The 27,343-nt window shown below is 40.0% G+C and overlaps 1 protein-coding gene across 1 annotated transcript; it reads right to left on the bottom strand.

Moving 5' to 3' along the window:
- Positions 1–737: 737 nt before the first annotated feature.
- On the bottom strand, positions 738–27,099 carry PI16 (peptidase inhibitor 16). The gene is made up of 5 exons (XM_034414681.3): positions 26,507–27,099; positions 13,216–13,434; positions 11,429–11,538; positions 8,437–8,525; positions 738–5,046 (listed from the first exon to the last, which is right to left on the bottom strand). The coding sequence occupies exons 1-5, from the start codon at positions 26,813–26,815 to the stop codon at positions 3,848–3,850; spliced, it is 1,926 nt and encodes a 641-aa protein (XP_034270572.3). The 5' UTR covers positions 26,816–27,099; the 3' UTR covers positions 738–3,847.
- Positions 27,100–27,343: the final 244 nt, after the last annotated feature.

Below are 27,343 nucleotides of genomic sequence, written 5' to 3'. Positions count from 1 at the left end.
AGGATGACAGTCAACCCAGGGATACATGATTAGCTTAATGCTAAACATAATTCTAGGCAGCAGAGTGTTTGGGAGACAAACCCTATTTTGTGCATTGTAAAATAAATAATAATCTAATATGCTTTTAATTTTGATGGTGTTTTAAAAAAGAACAATGCTTTGAATACAGGAAAAAGGAGTCCCAAAAATGAAGCCCCAGCCTGCATTTGTCCCCTTTCTTCGAAAAGGTTTCATTCTCAAGAGATTTTAAAATCATTCCCTCAAGTGTACAAAGTACTTTTTAAATCACAACAATCCCAGAGTGATTAACTTAACCCTGATCCCAACTCCAAATCTATATAGGTCCAAATAAGTATCAAATGAAATGAAATCTACAGGCAGCTTTACCTTTTGTAAAAGTTAAAAGTTGCTTGGAAATTTTAACCTGAAAATACAAGTGTGTATGCGCACATACCAAAAAAAAAAAAATGTGTACATATATTTGCAAACAGGTATGTGCATGCAGACACCATATAGGCTTGGGGTAAAGGGTGGCAAATGCACCTCATGGGTGCATCTTTTTCCTGCTTTCCAGGAGCTGATTACTTAAAACTCCACAAAAATTAAAAGCCTCGTTAGGGTATTATTTATTTGACAAACACAATGGGATAGGTCACGTTGATTGGCCAACGGCCTTAATAAAATTTGTTGTTGCTGTATGGGCTATTTGATATGAACCAAGAAAAGCTTCTCAGACATTCCAGCTCAACTCTTCCTTTAATAAATTGTCATAAAGATCAGCTAGCCAATAAAAAACAATGCATTTTATAAGCAAAAGGTTTTTGAAATTTATTTCAGAAGTATTAAAAACCATGCCTTGCAATACTGCTTTATTGTACCATTTAAAATAATGTACCATTTAAGAAGACGCTGTATCTTTCCCAAGATTCTGTTAACAAAAATATAGCATCTGCAGAGTTTTGCTTCAAGTGGCACCTTCAACTGGATCTTAGCTAGGCCAGCTGAGGTTTGTCAAAAGATGAACTCATTACTCTGGAAACTATAAAAGATACGGATCAGATCAGCATTTGTCTGGCTGTGATGTATAAGAGATCCAGCTGCAACACTTTGGCCCCATTCTTCATAATTTAAAGCTACATTTATCTAGTTATGCCTTCAAAAACATTTCTCATCTTTTCATGAATCACACATTCCTGCTGTCTAATTGGGGTTAATAAGGAGAAGACATTACTCCTGATTTATTTTAGATACGACTGAATGAATTTATACTGCAATACTTCAAACATCTCTACATTAGGAGTGAGTTTCATTCTGGTAGAACAGGCTTAGCTACAGCTAAACATAAAAATTGCAGGCATTAATTTTTTCAAGATTGATCACTGCCTGTGGAATCTTGGAAATGGATCAAAATCACCATCAATGAGTAGTCTGATCATCTTTGTGAAATGCAGACGAACTTAATCTACAGTGTAGGGATGGACGAAAGGCAGTATCAGTGTCATATTTTGAGGTGTCACAAATTATTCCAGAATAGAGCACCAAGGCATCCAAACATGCTAATTCTGATACTGCTGCAAAAACAGAACATCTGTCTGTCACAACAGCTAAGATTCATATACTGTTACCTTTGAAAGCAACTTTTCTATATGCTGTTCAGCTGGGCTAGAGTACGTTTTCATATATCATACTGGTGGATAGTCATAATTCCTTGGGGTATTTGAAATGAAAGATGCTACACCATAGAACTGACTTGCTAAACGAAGTGTGCTGTTGTAGCTATTCGTATCTTTAGAGGAGATATAGTGTTGCAATTGTAAATCCAGTCAACTTGAAAGTACTGTAAGTACCTCTGAATCTAACAAAATAAATGTCTATGTAAATGACTGAAACATTTCAAGATAGTCAAGTAGCTTCAGGTTGAACTTAAATGCAGCCTGTTCACAGAGATACTTACTTACGTGATTACCAATAATCAAGCATCATGTCTGCATAGGTAGTCCTCGACTTATGACCACAATTGAGCTTATGTTGCTAAGCAAGACAGTTGTTAATGAGTTTTGCCCCATTTTATTACCTTTTTTACTGTAGATATTAAGTGGATTACTGTAGTTGTTAAGCTATAACATAGTTGTTAAGTGAATCTGGCTTCCCATTGACTTGTCAGAATGTCGCAAAAGGTGATCACATGACCCTGGGACACTACAACCGTCATAAATACAAGCATCCAAATTTTGATCACATGAACATGGGAATGCTGCAATGGTCATAAGCATGAAAAAGACTCAGTGCTTTTGTAACTTTGAACATTAAACAAATGGTTGTAAGTCAAGGATTACCTGTATCCAATGACTACAATGTTTTTTAAATCAACAACATTGCATGATAGCTAAGAAAGAATCGTTTCAATCAAGTATCATTTAATAATAGCAACTGCTAAAAATGGCTGTATGAATCAGGCTCATAAAATGATTCCGTTTACACATGCAGACACAAAAGCAGCTTTTCCAACTTTATTATTGTCCATTAATAATATTGCCTGATCAAAATATTTTAGCATGAAGAGTCCTGAAAGTAAAAAAAAAAAAATTACATGTAACGTTTGGATGAGGACACTCCATTCACTTCACGCTCAATATTTTATCCCCATGGGCATTGCTTATTTAGTCTTAAGATTACATTGTTGTGTACTAGGTTTCTCTGGAAACTCCTTAGCCAAGTTTTCCTAGTCAATCATTTACTGTATCCAACTCTACAAATAGGACATGCAGTACAGTATCAGCATGCCTTACATTTCCAGAGGATATGATGAACCCAGAAGTTTGTTTGGGTTTGTTTTTCTAGATCACAAAGCTTCTGCATTTATATCAAGAACAAATGAATTCCTATTTTGAAATAAGCTAAAGAAGTTGGTAAAGGTACATGCCTTTGCTTTGCTTGTGTAATTTATTCTATTTTCAAGTTCCAGATTTCTTTTAATAGTCTGACATCTTTGGCAGAGAACAGATCAATAAAGAAGACTGTACTGGGGACATTCTAACCCTAACTCAAAAGCAGGACGGGAGGAATGAGAACGGCATGCGGGCACAGTCCTATAAATAAATATGCTACAAGTAAGGTGATGTGAAAAATTGCGTCGGGGCTTCAGATCAGACACACAAGCCGAAGAGCTGTTATTACTGAACTTCGACTCAGGCCAAAATCATGAGAAAAGCAAAGAAGAAATCAGATGTTTTCCCACAGCCTGAACTGAGGAAAATGTAGAGGTAGTGGAAACAGAAAACAATTCCCAACAAACCCTTACATTGCTGAAAATTCTGTTCTATGGACCAATTCAATCCACATTTGATGGAGTATTTGCTCAGCTAAGAGAAAAGAGAAAAAGTGTGCACACAGACACCCATATACAGGCATGCACAAAGGAAAAGAATGGAGGAGTTTAGATATACAGGTAGTCCTTGACTTACAACCTCAGTTGAGCCCAACATTTCTGTTGCTAAGCGAAACATTTGTTAAGTGATTTTCCCCCCATTTTACGACCTTTCTTGCCATAGTTGTTAAGTGAATCACTGAAGCTGTTAAGCTAGGAACATATTGGCTAAGGGAATCTGGTTTTCCCATTGATATTGCTTGTCAGAAAGTTGCAAAAGGGATCATATGACGGGGGACCCTGCAACCGTCATGAATATGCATCAGTTGGCAAGCATCCAAATTTTGATCATGTGACCCTGGGGATGCTGCAGCAAGTGTGAAAAACGGTCATAAGTCGCTTTTTCAATGCTGAAAAACGGTCACTAAACAAACTGTTGTAAGTTGAGGACTACCTGTAAAAATGTTAGATTGTGTACTACTATAAACTGTGGAGCCAGTAAGGCCTGGTGTTTCTAAGAGCATTGTTTCGAGTGTGCCCACACCAACTGCACTTGCTATGTCTTTGCCATCGGGGAAGGGAGCCAAAGCAAGGTGCGTAGGGATATCCGAAGGTCAGCTCCTCAAGTGCAGCCTTTATGTCCTCCGGTTGGCTGATCTGTTTACACCCAAGGCAGGGCAGGCAGACAGACGTTGAGGCTGCCTTACCTGCAGAAGACTGGAAAGAATTGCTGCTCCTCTGTAGGGCTTTGGCATAGGCCATCAAACGATGGCGTGCTGGTTTTTTAGAGATGGGGCGTTTAATAGTGATGGGAGGTGGCTTAGGAAAAAAATAAGGCTTAGGGATGATGGGGGGCTTAGGGACAGAGGGAATCTTGGGCACAGAGGGAGTCTTGGGCATAGAGGGAGTCTTGGGCACGGAGGGGGGCTTGGGCACAGAGGGAGTCTTGGGCACGGAGGGGGGCTTGGGCACGGAGGGAGTCTTGGGCATGGAGGGGGGCGTGGGCACAGAGGGAGTCTTGGGCACGGAGGGAGTCTTGGGCACGGAGGGAGTCTTGGGCACGGAGGGAGTCTTGGGCACGGAGGGGGTCGTGGGCACGGAGGGAGTCTTGGGCATGGAGGGAGTCTTGGGCACGGAGGGGGTCGTGGGCACAGAGGGAGTCTTGGGCACGGAGGAAGTCTTGGGCACAGATGGAAGTTTGGGAGTGGAGGGGGTCTTTGTAGTTGTGAGAGTAGTTACAGGTTGCTCAGTTTTGATCAAGGATGTTTGGGTTGTGATTAAGACATCAGCAGAAGTTGGATGCTTTGTGCCAGTAGTTTCTGTTTCAGGAGAAATAGAAGACGGGATTAAGTTTACAAAAGACGTAGCACTGGTTGTGGTCATCAAGGATTCATCAATCCCATCCGTGCCTGTCTGCAGGTCAGGTACTGTAAGATCCACATCCGGCCCTTCTGTCCCAATGGGTTGTGCTTCTGTGCCAATTGGGAAGCCTGAAGTAGTGCCTTGATCATCTGTAGTGGGAGGTTCTGATCCTGTTTCAGTGCCAGTTTGGGGACTTTCTGGTATGTGTGCTGTTGAAACTGTTATGATGGACTGAAAACTTGGGCTTGCAGTTAGGATAGTAGTTGCTTCCGACTCAGGGGCTGTGGGTGGTACAGTAGTTTCTTCTACATCAGCATCTGGTAGAAAATACAGATTGACAGCAAGTCAGCAATAATTTGTGGGGCAGGGAAATAGCACTGCACTTTGACACACATTTTTATGCTGCTGGAAGGGATTGCTGTGTATATGACTCTGGTGGCTATCCCAGGTTGAAAATTTTGGATGCCTTTAAAAAGCAGCACATAGACATTTGCTTTTAAATTAAATCTAGATGCCATCTGGATTTTAACAGATGCCGATGTTGCTTAGTTGGTGCTCTGGAAAGCTCCATTGCAATCCATTATAAGGAATTCCGAGTTCAGACATTTATTTCATAAAAGATGAAACAAGCATTTGTGCCTCCCAGAGGCACTGCAACTATTTAGAGCATCATTTAAATGGGATTCCATTAGGATGCAACAAAAGTTAATTATTTAGTTTGGGCTTCACCAGCCTGGGTACCAGATTAGGAAAAGGTTATTTAATTCTTATATTTTTAAACAATATCAAGAAGAAGGATTTTCTATCTCAGACAACAGATTTATTCTCATATTTAGCATCGATTGACATAAAATACTGTGAAGAGATTAAGCATGTACACATATCCATTAGCATTGGTTTCCTCATACCTCATGCATAACTTACTTGGCTGCTTATCTCATACAGTGATTCCAGGCAGCTCACAACAATCCATAAAAACAATATAACAATAGATTATATTCTTTCCTACCCCTCCATACCCACCAGAGCATTGGTGGCACAGTGGTTAGAATGCAGCATTGCAGGCTAACTCTGCCCACACACCAGGAGTTCAATCCATATGGGTTGACTCAGTGTTCCATCCTTCCAAAGTCAGTAAAATTAGAACCCAGATTGTTGAGGGCAATATCCTGACATTTGTAAACTGCCCAGAGAGTGCTATATAGTAAAGCACTATAGGGCAGTATATAAATCTAAGTGCTATTGCTATTCCCAGAACATTCATCTTCTGACCCAACCTTAACCTAGCCCAATTCTGGAGGGAAGAGACAAGATTTCACAACCTTCATAAATGCTAAAGGAAGGGAGGGCAAATTTATAAGGAAACTATTCTAAAGGACAGGATGGCTAAAGAGAAGAGGTCCCTGTGAGTTCCATAAGATGACAATGCTTAAGGAAAAGGACTTGGACTACATCTATCATATCTGACTGGGGATGTCATGTTTGCAAACCACCATGAACTAGACATGTATCATTGTAATCAGACGTCATCAAGAAACCACGTTCCTAAGGACCAACTCGTGATTTTAATTAATTAATTAAATGCATATGGCTGCCTACTCACAGATCAATTCCAGGTGACTAACAGGGTTTAAAAAACATTGCTACAAAAAGCAACCATAAAAAAATAAAATGCATAACAAATCTAGAAGTAAGCACAACAAACATATTTCCATTTCCAGTAGAAATATTTGATTTGTGGTTACATGAGACAGAAAGCTTAGTTTGATCTCTTCTCTTATGTGCCTGCCCAGCCTAGTGCCTAAGAGGAAATCTAATTTTTCCAAACTTTATTAATGGGAGGGTTGGTGTTAGCCAAATCTTTTGAAAGAGGCTGTTTCATGAGGCAAGCATTGTGACTGAAAAGGAGCGCCTGTTTACTTGATGGAATCTAGAGCATGCCAATCCTATTGGATCTTGTAAAATAGGCAGTGATAATTAGAGACAGACTGTCCTGCAGGTCTTCTGCCATATCTAGATCCTATTTAGATGAACATCAATACCTTGTTTTGTACTAGTAATTTCACTGGTAATCAGTGCAGCTCATGCAGTAGTAGTTTACATACAGTAAGCATACTAAGATGCACCCATAACTATTCATGCTACTACGGCATCAGCTATAACTATAAGATGTCTTCAAGGACAACACCATGGAACATGTATTGCAATAGTCCAAATGAGAAATCTATGACATAAATGATTGTGAGTATAGTCTCCCATGCATTGTGTGCTATTTGCTATGAATGCAAAGCACACAAAATGAACTATGCGAAGTTTCACCTAGTCACAGCTTCCAGCTGCTTTTTAGCAGGAGCCAAGAGTCTAGAAGATCTAAATTTCAGATCTCTTCTATCTGGAGAATTGAGAACCAATGCAGGTAGTCCGTGGGTTGTGAAGGCATTTGGGACTCGGATTGCCATTGCTAAGTGACGAGGTCATAAAGCACAATGTCACGTGACTGCATCTCTTAGCGACAGCGATCCTGACAGTCCTGGTTGCTGTCTTAACCATGGGACATTAAGTGGGAAAGGGTGGGAGTACCAGGTAAAGAGTGGGAGAGTATTGGGGACCAGGGGCTATATGATGCAAGTCCAGGGAGGTTGGGCAGGGGCTATTAGAGCTATTTGTGATCATCCCTACCAGCTTCTCATTTGCTTATGGGAAGCTGGAAACAAAGGTCACAAATAGCTATCACATAACTGAAGGTGCTCCAGCAACACCAACTGGTGTGAACCAGTTGCCAAATGACCAAACTGTGATCACATGACTAAAATCAAGGTGCACCAGCTGGAACTTTGAGAACCAGTCATAAGTACTACTCGTTCAGCACCATCATAACTTTGAACAGTCACTGAACGATTCTGGTAATCAGACCTTTCTGGAATTGAGTGGCTCCGATATCTATAAGCACCACTCAGTGTTGCCAAGGTTGAGCCTAAGTCACCTCCATCAGCCTCAGGCACTGCGACAAAACCTTAATAGCATTACTTGGTCAAATAGGGATTGAGATAAATAACTAGGTATCAGCAGTTACTGGGCCTAACCCAATGCCTTTGGATGACCTCCCTTAGCATCTTCATGTAGATGTTATAAGACCTGGAGAGAATTTTGAGCTATAAAGGACTTCATCATGAGAGAAAAATAGTCATTTATATCGTTCTTTTCCAATATAAACCTCAGTTGGAACTCTGGGGTAATTTGTCAGCAATAAATGTCCATATTTTAATCCGCTCATTATTCAAAATAGCATAGCTATGAGAGAGGATGAAGTAATCCCCTCATTACTTTGTTCTTGATGGATTTCAATTGAATATGTCACTGTCTCCATAGAAATATGTTTGATTTGTGGTCACATGAGACAGAAAGCTTAGTCAGAAATGTCTGATCTGTTTTATACATGCACTTTATCACAGTAATCGCAGTTACTGAATTATAAAAAAGTAAATCAGCTTCCCTCTTAGGACAGTAGAAGTCAAACACATCTACTGGTCATCAGTTTTTGAAATGGTGTATTAGCAAAGTAGCTACCAGCAACAGAATTAATTAAATTTAAATTCAACAGATAATCGTGGAGGAAAGAATTAATCTTCTAGGACATAAGCAAGATGCCTTTTTTTCAACCTGCAGTCACAGGGGAATATTTAGCCTCTCAAGTTCCACTGACTTACCACAGAGGTTGTTGTTGCAGAAGTAGCCATCTGGGCACATGGAACATGAAGCTCCCTCGATATATGGCTTATGTCCCCTTATATTTCCCCTAGGAATTAAAAAGTGAACATGTGATGCAGAAGAACAAAGCAGAAGCAGCTTGTTCCTCTCCTATAAAAGGTAGCAATCACTAAAATATAGAAGGTGGTCATCTTTGGTATCCATCAGTGATTATTTAATACCAGGAATTCCATAAGGAGAAAGAGCTAAGAAAAAGATGCTATGTCATTCTAGAATAATTTACATAAAAGGCTCATTTGTCCACATGCTTATGTATTCTGGACATTTACGTGTTTGTATTAAATTTCTAAGTATTTGTGTTTTTATTTGGAACTTTGGATTCTTTGATTCAGAGATGTCTGTGAGGGAGAGAAGTTAAAATAAAGTCAAGATGGCAACCACATCTGTTCAATAAAAATCTCACCCCATTTTTACATGTACCATATTGACAACACATTTCAAGAGAGTCATGGTCAGAGGTGGGTTTCAGCAGGTTCTGACCAGTTCTGGAGAACCAGTAGCGGAAATTTTGAGTAGTTCCGAGAACCGGTAGTAAAAATTCTGACTGGCCCCACCCCCATCTATTCTCTGCCTCCCAAGTCCCAGCTGATTGGGAGGAAATGGGGATTTTGCAGTAACCTTCCCCTGGATTGGGGTGGGAATGGAGATTTTATAGTATCCTTCCCCTGCCACACCCACCAAGCCATGCCACGCCCACCAAGCCACGCCCACAGAACCGGTAGTAAAAAAATTTGAAACCCACCACTGGTCATGGTGTCTTTTGTGTGGTCATAGTCAGCATCCTTACTTTCTAACACTATCCCCTAGGATGTTCCTGCTTTGAATGATGAAAAAGAGAATATAATTGTATTCATGTTAACTATATATTTATGTATTTACACCCCGAAAGTTAATTAACTACCATCCAGTGAATCCTTTACTGCAGAATGTAGGCTGCTTTAAGAAAAATATATATATTTAATTTTAAGATTGATACCGAGAATAATTGCAATTTAGGTAAGATGAACTCCTGAAGTTGGTTTACAATGAAATCTCTAGAGCTCTTAACATATTCTAGAACTAGAAACATACAATTAAATCCAGACAATTATTAATAGTAGATATTGTGATCAAATGTCAGTTATACTTTAATTAGAAATGGAATAATGCTTCTTTTGTACCAGGTAACATTATCTGATTAGCTGTTGTAGTAATTCTGAATATTTAATTCTATAAATTGTATTTATATTTTCTGTGGCTGACTTGCCTTGAAAGAAAGGAAAATATTACTAGGTCTACTCTATTTAATTGAATATACACAGTCATTTTGAACTATTCACTTTCGAAATAGGTTAACACTTAGCAAGATAATTTCATTTGCATATTCATTATTGATAATTGTTGTTTATTGATGATTATTGTTCATATTCGGGGTGTTCTTGGGGTAGGTGACCATGATGATAAGATTGAAGTTCTGCCCAATTTTTATATGTGTCAGGGTTTGCTATAGCTTGCATACACCCCTTCATACACACGTCATATTTTACAGGTTTCTAGCACAAGGGAGACATGCCAAGAAACAACCAAACCATCCAATCTTGCAAACTGCTGACACAACAGTTACACAACTATGTCACGCACTCTCACATAGTAAATGAGGCAGTTTTGTGGTGCACTCACAATGTTTGTGTCTACATTTCGTGGGGAACAATACTGACTTTTTCTGTGTCACCTTCTTCCTTGTTAGCAGATCCCTTTGATTATGGAATGGCTCACCCCACTGCAAAGCTGTTTGAAGCAACTGCCAGTGCAACAGCTGAGGAATTTCAGTCAGCACATCAAAACAATATATTCTCATGGATTGGTGGAGCCTTTTAATTCTTGCTTTGCAGTCAGTAGAATCCTGTTTGTGCTATTGATTTAGAAGAATATGTTTTATGCACCTGGTTCTTGCAGTTACTATCAACCTTAATTTTTCTAGGTCATTTATTCTGGTTCATTAGTTTTTCTATTATTTATTGGGCAGTGGGCAGTTCAGAAATTGTCTTCACTTCACTGGGGGGGGGAGAATTCCTGAAACCCATAATAAGGGCCAACATCAGTGGTGGGTTGCCCCCGGTTTGAACCGGTTCCCCAGAACCGGTAGTAAAAATGGTGGGAGGCTCCACCCACTGACCCAGACGTCATCATAGATGATCTGAAGAGCGTGTGCAGGCGCGATGCAAACCGGTAGTAAAGGTAAGTAGAACCCACCCCTGGCCAACATGTTCTTTGCATGCAAAAGACCCCAAATTGAAGCCTGGGCTTAAGGATGCAGTACCGAATTAAATTCACCATTAGGGTAAATCCATACTTTCTGTGGTCCCTCCATCTGCACTGGTCACCCAGGACTTCTTGAATGTTCTTTTCCAGTTTAAGTCAACTTAAACAGATGGTTTGCTCTACTTCCTTCCAATCTACCGACAGCAACATATCTAACTAGTTACAGGGTAGGGCACATTCTCCCCACCTTTCCAGTCAGCTGGTTGCTGCTTTATGCAACCTTATCCATGGTTTCCAGGCTCCCCTGATAAATCTCATAATCAATAACTGTGGTTTGTTTGTTTGTTTTACAGTCTTTGATTGATTCAATAATGGCCTATAAGCCAATGATTGTTCTTTCTAGAAATTCATCACTCCATTCAAATCTCACATTTCCCAGTGGGCACATTTTCATTTTCTGCCCAGATTATATAAAGGATGGTTCCCTTGCTTTCCTACCCCTTATCTGCAAAACTTCCCTGTTCTTTTTTATTTGTTTTTTTAAGCCGAGGTATCGATTCTTCCCTGCTACAAAGTTTGCATGGACCTGTAGTAGAACACAAGAATGAAGGAACAAGCTGTTCTTTTTCATTAATCTTTAGAGCATGAGAACAACGATGACACAATAAGCAGGGGGAGAAAGAAACTTACGGGGGCTGATAATTGCAGACCAAAAAATGCATGTCAGTATCGTTGATCAGTTCCAGGGTTTCACAGAACGTTGTCTCACAGCCAACCCGCTCACTGGTGGCCCAAACTACCTATAGAAGAAAGCAATAGCCCGTTTATTCATTATCAGACTGAAAAGATGTCTATGAGTGACATCTGCCTAACCTTTACTTGGCTACTGAAACCATTTATCTACATGTCTATGGAGATTCTGAATGGACTCTATGGAGCTGAGGAAGCTTCTTGGATGAGAAGCAAAGCATCTTTAGAGAAAAACCAGAAACTCCAGTTGCCTCTTGAAAAGGCTATTGCTTAATGCATTGTAAGCCGCCCTGAGTCTCCGGAGAAGGGTGGCATATAAATCAAAAAAATTTTTTTAAAAAAAGCACCTTTGGGACATTTATCCGCATATTCTTTTTAGAATCTTTCAGGCAAGTTTTCAAATTGTACATGCATGGATTTTTTTCATACATATTGGCCAATATTTTTACTTAGGTTTTCTAAAGGCTCATTCCTGACCTTCTATTACAATTTACATTGTATGTACGTTTGTACAAATGCATATTTTTCCTAGTGTGAAGCAATATGTTACTAGCAATATGTTACTTCTTTAGAACCATAGACCTGACCTTGTTAGAGATGGTATTTAATCAAGTATTTCTCCATGAGTGGATTGGCATGCAACAATTCCTCTCTCTCCATTCTCAGTTCACTATTTTCATCACAAGATGTGTGATGAAATTAAATCCAATCTGTCTTATTACAAGGATAGGGGTACTCATTGCTCATTCACATTAGGCCAGATTACAGATATTAAGAGTCCTAGAGAATCAGAGGGTCAGAAATTTTCAAGTTCTTGTTTATTATTATTTTCCTTTAAAAAAATACAAATTGATATCATGCAGTGTCCTGTATACTTAAACTCTTTTGGAAAGAAGATGTGGAAGCAACTGCATCTCTTCCAATAAGCAACAATCTCAAGGTCAGATTAGGGGAGTTCTGAGTTCAACTACTCAGTCAGCCTTGAAGTATGATGCCTGCCTACTTTATACAACATTGTGGAGATAGAATGGCAAGAGTCCTTGGCAAGCCTTACATCCTATTGAAATATTAGCATTCGTTCCCAAAAAATATAAGAGCAATATAAAATGAAAACAATCCACCAGGACTAGGGATTCAAATCTGCTGGTAGGCAGGATGATAATTTCATGGCTTTCCCACAAAGGGTCATGGAAATGAACTTTTCCTAACAGCAACAACTGATTGGAGCTATTCAGCTGAATTTAGACTGTGTCATCCATTTCAGTATCACTGAAAATCACCAGGACCCTTTTTCATGAATGTGTGTCATTAGAATTGTAGTCGCAGTTGATGGATACAGCTTGCAGTTGATGGAAGTGAGTTTTTTGTTTTGTTAAAAGTTTTATTATATACTAATCTAACCAGCACTGTGTGCCTCCAAGCATTTTCGAAATGGAAAAAAAAAAAAAACCTTGGTAACTGACAAGTGGATTATGATGCCTCTCACAAGACTAAGAGAACAACTTCTGTACTACAATCTTAGCTGGGAATTAAAATGGAAGTCAGAACCTAAGAAATTCCCTCACTTGCAATCACTGTTAATTCTGCACTCTATAGAATAACTTTTATCTTTCTATCACTTATAAGCTCTCTATCACTCTGGGGCTCTTCATTTCAATAGGTAGCACAATGATACACCATTTCCTAGGCATTGACTACAAGCCTCTACCAAGATATAATTTAGATACCTGGGTGTAATGACCACACATTTCCCCCTCTTTACACGCCAATGTGCTGTAATTATAATACTCGTACTCCTTATACCAATCTTCCATCGCTAACTTTAGATCCAGGTTTCCGGTCATGGCAAAAAGATTCTCGCCTCGGTAGCCACGTTCTTGATTATGTTCCCAAGTACATTTTGTTGAGTAGTTTTTGGCAAAGGCTTCCAGTTCTGAATCCCAGCTCTGAAATCACAATAATCCAAAACATCATCAACATCAAAATCTCACAGAGGGGCAAAGTACAGCAATGAATACCCAGAAAAATGGCCAGAGTCCCAGGCTTCCTAGAAATAGCCATGCTTAATGCCATCAGGGGCTAGAAAAATGGGGTCAAGAATCTCGATGGCTGTTCCCAGTTTCAGCTGGAAATAATCATTTGCACTTCATATGCAGAAAATCATCCATCCAAATTAGTTCATATACCCCACATTCCAGGTTGCTCAGAGACTTTTGGAAAGCTGAAGCTTCTTGAGGTTACAATCTTAATAATTTCTGGCTATAGAAGACAATGAATGCTGGTTCCTGAATTCCTCTAGCAACATTTACAAATTGCAGCCAAAGGTAAATATGTCATTAGAATTCAAGATTATTAAATTATCTCATAATTGTTCCTTTCTCCATGTTATTGCTGAAATAAGGAAGCTGAGAGGATATAAAGAAGAGTTTTCAGATATAAATGCCATATAGAAATATTTGCAATGAGAGCTATAATACTGAAATTCTGCAGGTTTTTATCTTCCTTACTTGATAAGCATTTTTGTTTCTCCATCATGTCATGTAACACAGGCAGTCAACATCTAAATATTTTTATACTTAATCCATGACTATAACAGTCGTACAATATTTTAAATATATTTCAGTATCTTTCCTTACATCCTATGGTACATAATGCAAACTTACACAGTGCCAAATCTATCAAGTGGGTTTACTGAAAACTTGCTGAATGAAGTAGTAATATTTTCGACTATAGCTGTAAAATATTTTTAAAGCCTCCATGGCACTTTCTTCATGTGGAGTAAAGTAGCACATATCCTCCCTCCCCCTCCCCACAAAGGAAAAGAAAAGGAGCGAGGCTAACTCTTGTGCTGAACTAGGTCATTAGACCAAGCCAGGGTTTTATGCAATAGGGCTATGATACATCTAAAAAATGTTCTCTCGGTGCAATAATCTTGCCCACCCATCAGAAAGAGCTTCAATCCAAAAACTCACAGGCTGCCACCACATTTGACATAATGTGGAGGAAGATTCTCCAGCCAGTAGCTGGTATGAATCCTCTTTTTCCCATGAAGAGGAAAGGATAGTAAACATGCAAACACTCCCTGGCGCAACATGCCTAATTGAACAGCTGTGCTAGACTAGAGCCAATGCAAACATCTGGCATACGTTGCTTAATAGAGTCCAACAGCTGTTTGTCAACTGATCCCTCCAGTGTAGTGATAGACAGGCCCTTCTTATCCAGCTGTGCTCCTTAGGCTACTTTAGAAGCAGTTGTCAAGCAGGAAGAACTTTTAAGTATGGAGGATGACTAGGGAATACTATGGTACACAATTCAAGTTAGTACTCAGTCCTGGACCATATTCTGTTATGCAGTTCCAAGTGTCTCTGGTGCAAAGTAGTCAGGCAAGGGCATAGATTCAGTTGAAGAAGGGTTCGGAAGACTTCCTGAAAGGACTAATTTGCAATGCAGGATGCTCAGCACTTTAGTCAAGAAGGGAATGAAATTTGTTTTAATTTCCAAGTATGTGAAATAACACTGGTATGGATCTGATATTGAACATAGGATTTCTATTCCTGTGATAAATGTGGCTTCTGGTACAGACCATATCATTCTGTAGAACTTGGTCACAGTTATATATATTAGGCAAGATTCAATCTATCAGAATAGGCATGTGTTTAGTGGTGTAAGGGGTTGCAGTGGCTAAGACACTGAGCTTGTCGATCGAAAGGTCGGCATTTCAGTGATTCAAATCCTTAGTGCTGCATAACAAGGTGAGCTACTGTTACTTGTCCCAGCTTCTGCCAACCTAGCAGTTCGAAAGCACGTAAAAAATGCAAGTAAGAAAATAGGGACCACCTTTGGTGGGAAGGTAACAGAGTTCCATGCGCCTTTGGCATTTAGTCTTGCCAGCCACATGACCACGGAGACGTCTTCGGACAGTGCTGGCTCTTCAGCTTTGATCAGCACAACCCCCTAGAGTCGGGAATGACTAGCACATATGTGCAAGGGGAACCTTTACCTTTAGTGGTGTAATCTTACCACTTTGTACTAGATTTCTATGAACTATGGATTTTTCCTTGAAGGGATTGTGTCTCAGTCTCAATGAATACAGTAAGTTCACAGAATCTGTTGCATATCTGATTTTATAAAGGAAAGAAATCCCAAGAGGAATGGAACCAAAAGCAAAGGAACTTATACTTCAGGGAATCATCTATCTCTACAGAAGCCTACTGTTGACTTGCCATTTTCACAATTTCCCTGTGGCCTAAACATAGCACTAGCATATTTGTGCTATATAAATCCAAGTTGCCACTAAATGGCAACAAGATACTGAAAAATCCAACTTTTTAAATAAAATTTAATAGTAGGGAAAGATATAGTACAATAATAATGAAATGCATCCATTGCAATTCAAGACAATAAGTTGCGTCTTTATATAAAATACAAGTCCCTTTTTAAATGAGTTGAACACAGAGCACCTACAATGTATTGCCTGCTCTTTCTTTTCCAACCACAGCCAACTCAAAGGAGGAACATGAGTCAATTCTAGGATTACAGAGATCTGAACACTGCAGCCCTATCCACCAGTAGTGGGTTTCAAATCCCGGTGCTACTGGTTTGCTATCGGTAGTGCGCAAGCACGCGCGCTTGCATCATGAACTTGTGGCGCTTCTGCGCATGTGCAGAACGTTTTTGATGACATCTGGGTGGGTGGGCGGAGCCTCCCACCACCGCCACTAGTTTGCCCAAACCGGGGTGAACCGGGAGCAACCCACCACTGCTATCCACCTCCACCACAAAAAGATTGTCCCTGCTGCTCTAGAACAGTCTTCTTCAATATGGATCTCTTCACTCTTCCCATAAACCCTACCAGTGACCAGGGACAAGAGGTAATGGCCTAGGCCCGGAGTATTTGGCAGATCACCTGCGGCCAGCAACAGCTCCCCATCGCCCCGTGCGCTCACATAGAGAGGGTCTATTTGGGGTCCCATTGGCCAAACAATGTCGGCTGACAGCCCCTAGGGAGCAAACCTTCTCTGTGGGCGCACCTACCCTCTAGAACCAGCTCCCCTTGGAGCTCCGGGTAGCTCCCGACCTTCCCTCCTTTCGCCGTGACCTTAAAACATGGCTGTTTCGCCAAGCTGGCCTGGACTGAATGGGGTTTTAATGGGAATTTTAGTTTTTATTGTTGAATTTTAATTGGACTTGTTGTTGTTTATTGCTGTGAGCCGCCTGAGTCCTTGTGGAGAAAGGGCGGCATATATGTCTGATAATAAATAAATAAATAAATAAACAAACAAACAAATAAATATTATAAGAAAACCTGCAGAGACCCAAACTGAGTAACACAGATGTCCAGTGGAAAACTTTTCTTATTTCAAATTATCCTGATTTTATATTGCAAATGAACAAAGACTATATGTTTGCTCATCTGGTTTTGGGCAGGGTTGGGAAGGAAAAAGAAATGGCACAAGGAGATACCAGAGTCAAAAGGTTGATTTTGGGGTGGATACCTTAAGAGAGAGAAAAGCTTCCCACACTTATTCTAGTATAAAACCAGTAGTCCTAAAACTTAAGGTGGCTTTAACAAGAAAGAAAAGTAGTTCATTAAAATTAAGCATTTATAAAAGAGATTTGGATCATTGAACCATATTTAGAATTTCAACCATTTCAGGTTGGAACCAGTAGCAGGTGAGACCATTTCTTCAAGAATTTGTGTTTAAACTTTAAAGTAAGCTGCATTTTTACTAGCCAAGTTTTATTCACCTTATTGAAGTTGCAAATTCCTGGAGAAAAGCGATTTTTTACAATTCTGTGTTGTTAAAACCTCTGTAGAAAGAAACCCAGAGCTATAATATACATCAGAACAAGATGATAGAAACCTGACTGCTTGAGACAGTTCTAAAGTAATGCCATTTTTAAATATTTGTACTTGCACAGACTACACACAAATACACACACACACACATGGCCATGCATCTTTTTTCTGCCACAAATAAAGAACTGACTCACAGCAGATGAACACTTCAAGCTTAGTCTGTTCCTTCATATAAACTAGGCTATGTGTGGGAGATGGTATCAAAAAAGCCCAAAAATGGCAACTACAACCACACAATTAAAACCCTGGCCCTTTTTTACATGTACCACACATGCAACAACACATAGAGAAGAATACCAAGGTGAAGTAATTGCTACTATTTTAAATGTTTGACCCCATTTCCTACAGATACCACTTTGCAGGCCTTTCGTATGCCTGGGCTATGAGATAATAAAGAGTCGAGGTGGCGCAGTGGTTAGAGTGCAGTACCGCAGCTACTTCAGCTGACTGCTAGTTACAGACAAACAGTTGTCCAATCTCTTCTTAAAAACCTCCACAACTTCTGAAGGCAAGCCATTCCACTGATTAATTGTTCTAAAAAATTGTTCTAAGATACAAGATTAACATCTTAGATGCTTAGTTCACAGCCATCTGATGAAGAAACAAGAGCAGGAAACAGAGGCACATTAACACTTATTATGAGTAGCCATATATTCATAGCCAGTCCATCTTTTTTTCTTCTTTTCATAATGCTTACTTGGGCACACACATTGTACAGCAAAGTATGTGACACACAACATGCTGACCTATTTAAAAATGTAAAAAAGGGAAAGATTAAACTTTTGGCCAGACCTGGTAAACTGGACTCCAGAAGAAAATAAATGAATCGGTCATAAACTAGGAAATGCATTGAGGGTGATGTATGCTGATCAAGCTATAAATCAGGTTTAGTTTTTCACCCGAGTCACAAAATATCATATTGTGCCTGAGTCAGTCTGAGATTCAAAATGTCCGGTCCAACTGTAATGGTCAAGTACCACAGTTGGTTTCCAAGAGGGAGTCAACCCAAGTTATTCAAACTAATTCAAGAGTGAGGAATACACATAACTCATAGCTACAGGTTATCACTATATCTCCTTTCTAGGGAGCCCTTAAATGCCTAAAGCTCTTATTCTCCACCCATGCTCAGTTGAAACTAAACAACCCTAATTTATGAGGTCAGATTTGCAAAGCAGCTGCCTTCAATTGCCTTCCCCTGAAATTGGCCAAAATCCTTTGCCTGATGATCTTCTGATACTCCCCACACTGTAACTGCCATTCCCATGAGTTGGAAGCTTAATTTCCAATTCCAGGTCAGAATCTTCTGCTGTATATCAGGGTTGAGAGCTGGAGGAGAAGCATCTGTGTTTTCTTTGATGGTCCTGGGCTTGTTCTTTTAGTTTCTGAGTTAAAAGACTGGTCAATTTGTTCATCTTGTGAGGAAGAAGAGAATCCAGCTGAGGCCTGATATTTGGGAGGGTAGAGAGGTGAAGAATCTCCTTCTGGGCATCAAACCCAGAAGATTGAGGAAGGAACAGGTTGGTTAGTGCAACCAAGACTTTTATTGAACCCAGGAAGGGGGGGATTGGAAGATGCCCCTCCAAGGAGTATGCAAACTTATGGGATAGCAAACAAAAAATGGGAACTAATAAAGAGGGAACAATACTGAAAAGGAAAAGTAGACATTGGTAAATCATTCACAGAGGTTCCAGCATGTAAGATTTGCTTTCTCTGCATGGATGAGAATGTCAAGCAGCAGGGGAACCATCAGTCAAGGATGGCAGGGGCCGTAATGAAAACTGAGTATCAATCCAGCCCAATTGCCAATTTACCAACCCAGTGCAATCCAACTTGGACCTTTTAATGTTGATTTCAGATATAGCTGAGACAAGCAGCTTAAGTCTTTGTGTGGAATTGTCCGAAGTTCCTTCATCTTTCTTAAGACATACACGGTCATGATAAGGGATGCGGTGGTTCAGTGGCTAAGATGCTGAGCTTGTTGATTGAAAGGTCGGCAGTTCAGCAGTTTGAATCCCTAGCACCGCGTAACGGGGTGAGCTCCCGTAACTTATCCCAGCCTCTGCCAACCTAGCAGTTCAAAAGCATGTAAAAAACACAAGTAGAAAAATAGGGACCACCTTTGGTGGAAAGGTAACGGCGTTCCGTGCGCCTTTGGCATTTAGTCATGCCAGCCACATGACCACGGAGACATCTTCGGACAGCGCTGGCTCTTCGGCTTTGAAACGGAGATGAGCACCGCCCCATAGAGTTGGGAACGACTAGCACATATGTGCAAGAGGAACCTTTACCTTTACCTTACATGGTCATTGCAAAGTTGTTTGCACCATAACACTCAGAAAGTTTACCTTCATATTTCCTACCTATCAAACACATGAATGTGTTCCATGACAATAGAAAGGCATTCCCCCTGAATGCCATCTTCCTAAATAAGCATAATAATATGCTCAACAAACCTCTTAAACAAAGTTCCGGTCCAGGAATTGTCTTCTGCTTTAGCACTACCAAAAACCAGCTGAAACTTAGTGGGGAGGAAGATTCAAGATCCAACTGGTAGATTTAATTATGAGAATGAAGGTTCATAACTGGGACTTCTCAGAAAAATCCATCCGTATATTAATAACATTTGCAGTCTTGGGTCCCAACAAAAGGCATACAAGTCTTCATGTTAGGACCACAATTAACACCAGAAGTTTGGTTATTAGGCAAGAGGAATGCTACATGAATCACACCCAATTTTACAAACTTTTTGACATAGCTGTTAAGTGAATCAGTGGAGTTAATTTATTATTATGTGGTTGTTAAATAAATCTGGCTTTTCCCATTGACTTTGCTTGTTGGAAGACAGCTGGGAATGTCGCCAATGGCAATCACATGATTCCAGGATGCTGCAAACATCATAAATATATGCAGGTTGCCAAGTGCCAAATTTTGATCACATGAGTGTATGGATGCTGTGACGGTCATACATGCAACAGTTGTAATTCACTTTTTTTTAGTGCCCTTGTAACTTTGGTCACTAAATAAATGGTTGTAAATTGAGAACTATCTGTAATCAGCTAAACCATCTTTATAGAAATGAGAATCTAAATAATATCTATTATCAAAATAATCATAGAAGAAACCAGAAAGTAAATGAACTACCCCAAAGATTTCCAAATTCAATAAATCCATCCTCACATTTTTAAACATGTCTAATTTAATCTTTTAAACATACATTCAGATATTGGATAAATGAATGAAAACATGGCTGAAGAACTGAAGATGAAGAAAAATCGTGTGGCGCTGTTCTGAAATCTTCTGACTGGTTTGTTATTTTTTATTTTAAAAATAATATTTTACAAGTACCATTCCACTTAGAGTTCATCCACATAATCACTGCCACTTCCCAAAGACGGTTGATGAAGGTCTTTATATAAGACCCTTTTGGCTTTCCATCAACATCTTGTTTTGTCTCTTCTCTACCCTGCAGCACATACAGGGTTGAGGTCAAAAAGTCCAAAGAACAGCTGCAACTATATATTCAGAACCACCCATTTTATGAGCCTTGCAAGAGGTTACAAAAGATGGAGGACTTTGTTTGAGCGATCATGACTACGATCATGAATTTTTTTTGGCTTCCTTCCCCTCATGGAAGTCCCTGTTTCATGACTGGTGCAACAGAATTATTATGGGCTACATGACATGTATTCTGTTACAATCTCACTGTCTATTCCAATCAACTGTATAAATAATGAGATTTTCATATCAAACAGATTAATCAACAACTGGATAGCCTTGCTCCAATTCTAGCACAAAATGTGCAGTACAAGTAGTCATCAACTTACAACCGGTCATTTAACAACCATTTCACGTTACGGCACACTCAAAAAAGTTACTTACAACCTGTCTTCAAAGTTACAACTGCCACATCATCCCTTGGCAGTCACGTGATCACATCTCAAAGCACCTGGCAATTGGCTTGCATTTCTGACTAGTTGCAGTGTTCCATGGTCGAATGATCATATTTCTGGCAAAATAAAAAATGAGGAAAAAGCATCCATTAAATAAGCTGGATTCGACATGATTCACTTAACAACGGAATGATTTGCTGAATCCTGTTGGTGACTTGCTTAACAACCATAGTAAAAACAGTCACAGGGCGACTCACTCATCTGATGACCGCAGCGACTTACAAACAAAATTCTAGCTCAACTGTGGTTTTAAGACAAGGATTACCTGTATTTGAGACTGGCGTATTGATGATTGCAAATGAAACTGTTTTAAACTCATACGACCATAAATGTAATACTGAGATGCTGATGTAGATCCAGGCTGGGTGCGTTATTCCCTTTTTGTGATTCACAGCCAGATGGAGGGCTCTAACAGCTGCATTTCTCATTCCATTAAATATGGCTTGGCAAGCATAGCTCAATGTATGTAAGTATTTCCATGACAACCAGCACTTACTGACCCAAACAAAATAAAAAGCATGACTTTGGATAGGAATTCATAACAGGAAAAGGAGCTAACCATGGGACCCTAAAGCCTGCCCTAAAAAATAAATAACTCTGATACGGATTGTCAAGATAATCATCTAACAAGCACATTTAGAATTGAGGGAAGTAGCATGAGCAAAAAGCACCATCCCAAAAAATTTGCACTGAACCCAATGCAACACAGCAGCAAACCTCCCGTTCACAAAACCCTTGAGCAAAAAGTAGCACCATTATAGGTCTTTTTCATGCTTTGGGGCAGAAAGGGAACAAAAGAGAACTGTCAGCCCCTGGGGTCAACGAAGTCCAGATGATGGCAGGATCACACTATCAAAGCCCCACCAGCCCTTTTTAGATGTGGGCAAATGTCCTTAGCAGCCAGATTTATTAGCATTGAGTTCTAATAAGGGAAAAGGATTGATTCAGAGCAGTAGTTTTTCTCATGTTCAGAAAGCATGATGATCAGATTGGTACCTGGGCTAGGTACCTGGGAAGACACCGTGCTACTAACATGCCATTTGTACCTTCACACCCTTTTTTATGAGCCATGCAAAACTGACTACACTGCTGACATTTTCAGTGGTGAAGTGTAAGACCTAAAATAGGCTTCGGACAATTAAGAAGTGTCTCAACACATTTTTCGTTTCTCAGAACTTTGTTTTGGTTGGAGGGATTATTGGGATTTTATGTTGCATTAATTGCCATTACTATGATGGGCCCTCGTTTTTATTTAGTCTGTGGCACTGTTCCCTGTCCTTGCCTTCATATGGTGTTTATATTATCCTGAGAAAGTTTGTTTTTTTTAATAAGAATTCACAGATGCATTTTTTAGAAAAAGCAAAGTCCCAACTTTCTCCCCAAAACAAGACAGAAAAAATCGGAAAATCCAGCACCACCTATGTTGGGATGTGATTTATCCACCTGCTGCATCTTTCTCCTCCATCAGAAAGATAGTAAAATGCAGCCTTCGGTCAACAAAACCACATGCTTCCATGGATGAACCCTGAAAGGAAATTCATATATTTTTCTTCTTTCTGGGCTAGTAAAAGGAATGAGAAGAGAGCCTCCCAAAATCTGCCACTGCCCTTTGGTCTTTGGCTATAATTCTACTGATGTTTGTCATCAAAAAGAGTCAGTTCTCAGGATTCCGCTGCAGGTTCACTTGGTCTCTGGGGAACAACCTGCTAAAAGCCACACGGACCGCAAGGCAGAGGTGTGGTCGGAGCCACAGCTATTAGCAAACACCAATCATTGCCCTTTCAATTTACTCCAGTCTAATTTATTACTCAAATCCCTTACACAAATCATTTCTGCTTGAATTAATTTTCTGGCAAAGGACCAATTTCTCTTCTAGCAAGCCTCTCCCTCCATATTTTTTCTTACCTTGCTCATACCTGCTCAAAGCTCTCTGTAGATGCAGCTCTCCACCAGCTGAAAGAGGGTGGATTAGGGCCTGTCTGCACTTCTTGTTTAACTGCTTGGGTCCTGTGCTCAAACCACCTTAATTCGTGAGAAAATTGGGTCCAGACTGAGACATCTTGACAACCTGAAAGGTATTCAGCTCAAAATGCAGGGTATCACATTTTCTGATCAGACTATTTCCCTGCTGTTATACTGCCCTGTCTTCCTGTTCCAGGGAAGCAATGATTAGTCACCTTTCTTTCTGTCTTCCTAGATTCTTACAGGTGTGAAAAACAATTGGAAAAAAAATGTACACACACATATTGGGAGTACAGTGGTTTAAAGCACCCTGTTATCACAGCTGCCTGCAATTACTGCAGGTTCAAATCCTACCAGGCTCAAGGTTGACTCAGCCTTCCATCCTTTCTAAGGTAGGTTAAATGAGGACCCAGTTTGTGGGGGCAATAAGCTGACTGTGTATAAATATACAAAAGTATGAAGGCTATTGCTTAACGCAGTGTAAGCCGCCCTGAGTCTCCGGAGAAGGGTGGCATATAAATCAAATTAAAAATAAAAATAAAAAAAATATATACTCACACAAAGTGAAGCACTGAAATGCATGTGCAAACAGGCATAACAAACCTGTTTTGCATGTCTTTTAGAGCTTCCTTTATTAAAAATTTTGTAATTACTATAAGGTAAAGGTAAAGGTTCCCCTCGCACATATGTGTTAGTTGTTCCCGACTCTAGGGGGCGGTGCTCATCTCCATTTCAAAGCCGAAGAGCCAGCACTGTCAGAAGACATCTCCGTGGTCATGTGGCCGGCATAACTAAACGCCAAAGGTGCACGGAACGCTGTTACCTTCCCACCAAAGGTGGTCCATATTTTTCTACTTGCATTTTTTACGTGCTTTCGAACTGTTAGGTTGGCAGAAGCTGGGACAAGTAACAGGAGCTCACCCTGTTATGCGGCACTAGGGATTCGAACCACTGAACTGCCGACCTTTCGATTGACAAGCTCAGCGTCTTAGCCACTGAGCCACCATGTCCCATTACCATAGTTCTTGCAAATAAAAGGCTGATTATTTGAAACAGTGCAGTTTTTTAAAAAAATATTTTCATTTTCCTGAGCTTTTTTGCTACTTTTCCCTGTGCTTTTTTTTTTTAAGTCATAGAGAAAAATCTAGCAGTGTATCATTTCATCATTTGTTTTGGGTTACTCAAAGTAGAGGGCTTTCACTTCAGCTTCCATGTAACTATGGGCTTTGTAGGGTCTGGACCCTTTTATTTCTGGTATAGTTTTGTTTTTTTTAAAAAAATGCTTTCATTTCAAACCAGCAACCTTTTAAAAATAAGAAAATGTAATGTGTAATCCTCGACTTACAACAGTTCCTTTAGTGACTTTAGTTCAAAGTTACAACGGCACTGAGAAAAAGTGACTTATGACCGTTTTTCACAGTTGCGACCTTTCCAGCATCCCCATGATCATGTGAACAAAATTCAGATGCTTGGCCACTGATTCGTATTTATGACTGTTGATGTGCCGCATGGTCATGTGATCCCCTTTTGCGACCTTCTAACAAGCAAAGTCAATGGAGAAGCCAGATGCACTCAACAACACCCAGGTTCCTAACTTATCAACTGCTGTGATTCACTTAACAACTGTGGCAAGAAAGATCATACAATGAGGCAAAACTCACTTAACAAATGTGTCTCACTTAACAACAGAAATTTTGGGCTCAATTGTGGTCGTAAGTCGAGGACTACCTGTAGTCATTGTGCTATCCTAGAATTCCAAGTAAAATGCAGCTCTGAAAGTTTTGAAAGAGCATGGTAGGCTCTGCTCCAGTTGAAGGAGTGTTTCTGCTTCATCACGGGAGCCAATTAATGCTGGAGTTAACTTGAATGAACTGAAGCATACTAACCCAAATGGGCACGAGCTCAAGGTGACATAACATAGAAAAAGTGTATTTTGGACGTGACTCAGGAAAATGTCTCCTGATGTTGCTTTAGGGGTCAGTGAGGGATTAATAGAAGGTGACATCATCCCTTACTGCCTTCCAGAAACAATTGTCATCTCATTCTGGTGACAGGACAACATGGCCATAGTCTCAAAATGTGCTGCTGGTTTTCAATCAATGGCTACTTGAAATCTCAACAGAACAGTTTGCCTTCATTTACAAATGTCTTTGGGATATATCCAGCCTTTGATTTCCACCAAGCAAATCAAATCCCGAGATTCTTTTTTTGTTGAACACTAGTTTTAAGAGTCTGAATCTGTTTCCCTCCCCAACCAAAAAAAAAAAGTAGGAGGGGCAGAAATCAGTCTGAACAGCAAAAGGGGAACATTTATAAAAAATACACCAAAATGTGCATGTGTACTGGGAAGTAGTGGATCAATATATTTACCTTGTCGTCAGTAACATTGTCGGTATTATCCTACTTGTTACAAATAGAACCTTAATGAAGTTGCAGCTGGTTGACAGGCAGGCATGGAGAAGGGGAAATAATGCAATCAGTAATAGCAAATTCCTGTTTGATTATTGTGTTTTCTAGAACAGTAGCAGAGCTGGGATGTAAAAAATCTGTTTTGTATCCCATTCAACTAATGAGTTTCATGTGCTGAAACCATATTTTCTAAAAGGAAAAAAACACACATACATACACCACCATCAACCACCCACCTGTAAAAGCCCAGAGGATGTTTTCTGAATAGAACTGTAATCCAGTATCTATGGGTTCTTCATACCGAAAATGAAAGCCTGTTTAGACTTTTATAGCCCTAGTATTATAACGTGGTACAGAACTCCTGTAACCATGGCCCACACTGACTCCCTTACCTTAGATTCACACAAAATACTCTAATTCATGAAATGCAGGAATTTGATAAGAATCAGAGGATTGTTCCATTCAAAAGTTCCAGAAGAAAAGTTAGTTTTCTGTAAATTCCAGGTGAGCAGACTGACTTATGAACAGAAAAGCTACAGACACACACTCACACATATTATCCTTTGCACAAAATTAGATCACAGTTGTTTTAAAAAGTAGTTAACTTGTAAAATACACCAGGAGACAGACACAAGGCATGTCCAGAAAGGCCATTTAACTGGTCACTGAATTCAAATTCCTCACCTTTCTTTCCTTCATCAACTGAAGGGACACCAAAGGGTTTTTTTTTTTAAGTTCATTTTTATAACACTCAAGAAAAGCTGCCATATATTCATGATAAGAGATAGAAATCTCTGAATTCCCCAACTCCACCAAAGCTCGTCACCACAAACTTACCAATTTTCGCATGTTTGCAGCCGAAGGAGAAACCATGGAACGATACAGGTTATGCTGGTCCACGATCTGCTTCTTTTCCTCATCTGTAAAGGACCAGCTCAGCTCCATCGCTGCGAACAGCAGGAGGAGGAGGAGGGAAAGGAGGGGAATCCGCAGGCCTGAGCTCAGCATTGTGGCACTGTCTTGTTGTAACAGCCCACGGGTCTGGCAGACAGCTTTAAATCCTTTCCCAGAGTAAGGAACACCCAAAGCCCAAGAACTGCAAGGAGGATATTTATCTTTTTTACTAGAAATGCCTTTCAGAGCCATAGAGGGAACACACCCATCTCATATAGGATCACTGATGGAAGATGAATGGTCCTTCAGGGACACTCAGAGAAACCATGGCTGTTTGATCAAATGGGTAAAGGGCAGGTTGTTTGGCAGGCCAGGCTGCTCTAGCCTTGCTCGGCACATTATTAGCTCTAAAATTTAACCCACTGGAGCGAGCGTGCATATTCCACACACTCCTCACATTCTTGTTCTCCAAACTCATTTAACACTAAGCTGCCCACCAGAATTGCTTCACTCGTTGGGAAAAACTCTTTGGACACAAGGATTTCATGTAGTGATGCAATCAGCAATACTGACTTCTTAAAGAAAAAAAAAACGGGATCAAAGCCATTGCTAAACTGACTCAGCCCTGTGGTCCTTTCAGACCATCGATGATCCTACTCATCCCAGGCTCAGGAAATGTGGCAAGGCTAACAGATAAGCCAGGACGATCCTTTTTGGATATGGGGATACTATAGGCTGCAAATTACATATACCGTAGGTAGCGGTTTGCCATCCATGTAT

Source organism: Pantherophis guttatus, chromosome 3, assembly GCF_059756535.1.
Source record: "Pantherophis guttatus breed Tessera chromosome 3, ASM5975653v1, whole genome shotgun sequence".
Classification (NCBI taxonomy): Eukaryota; Metazoa; Chordata; class Lepidosauria; order Squamata; family Colubridae; genus Pantherophis; species Pantherophis guttatus.
Note: the sequence above shows the minus strand (reverse complement) of the source record. Positions and strands in the feature narration are given on the sequence as shown.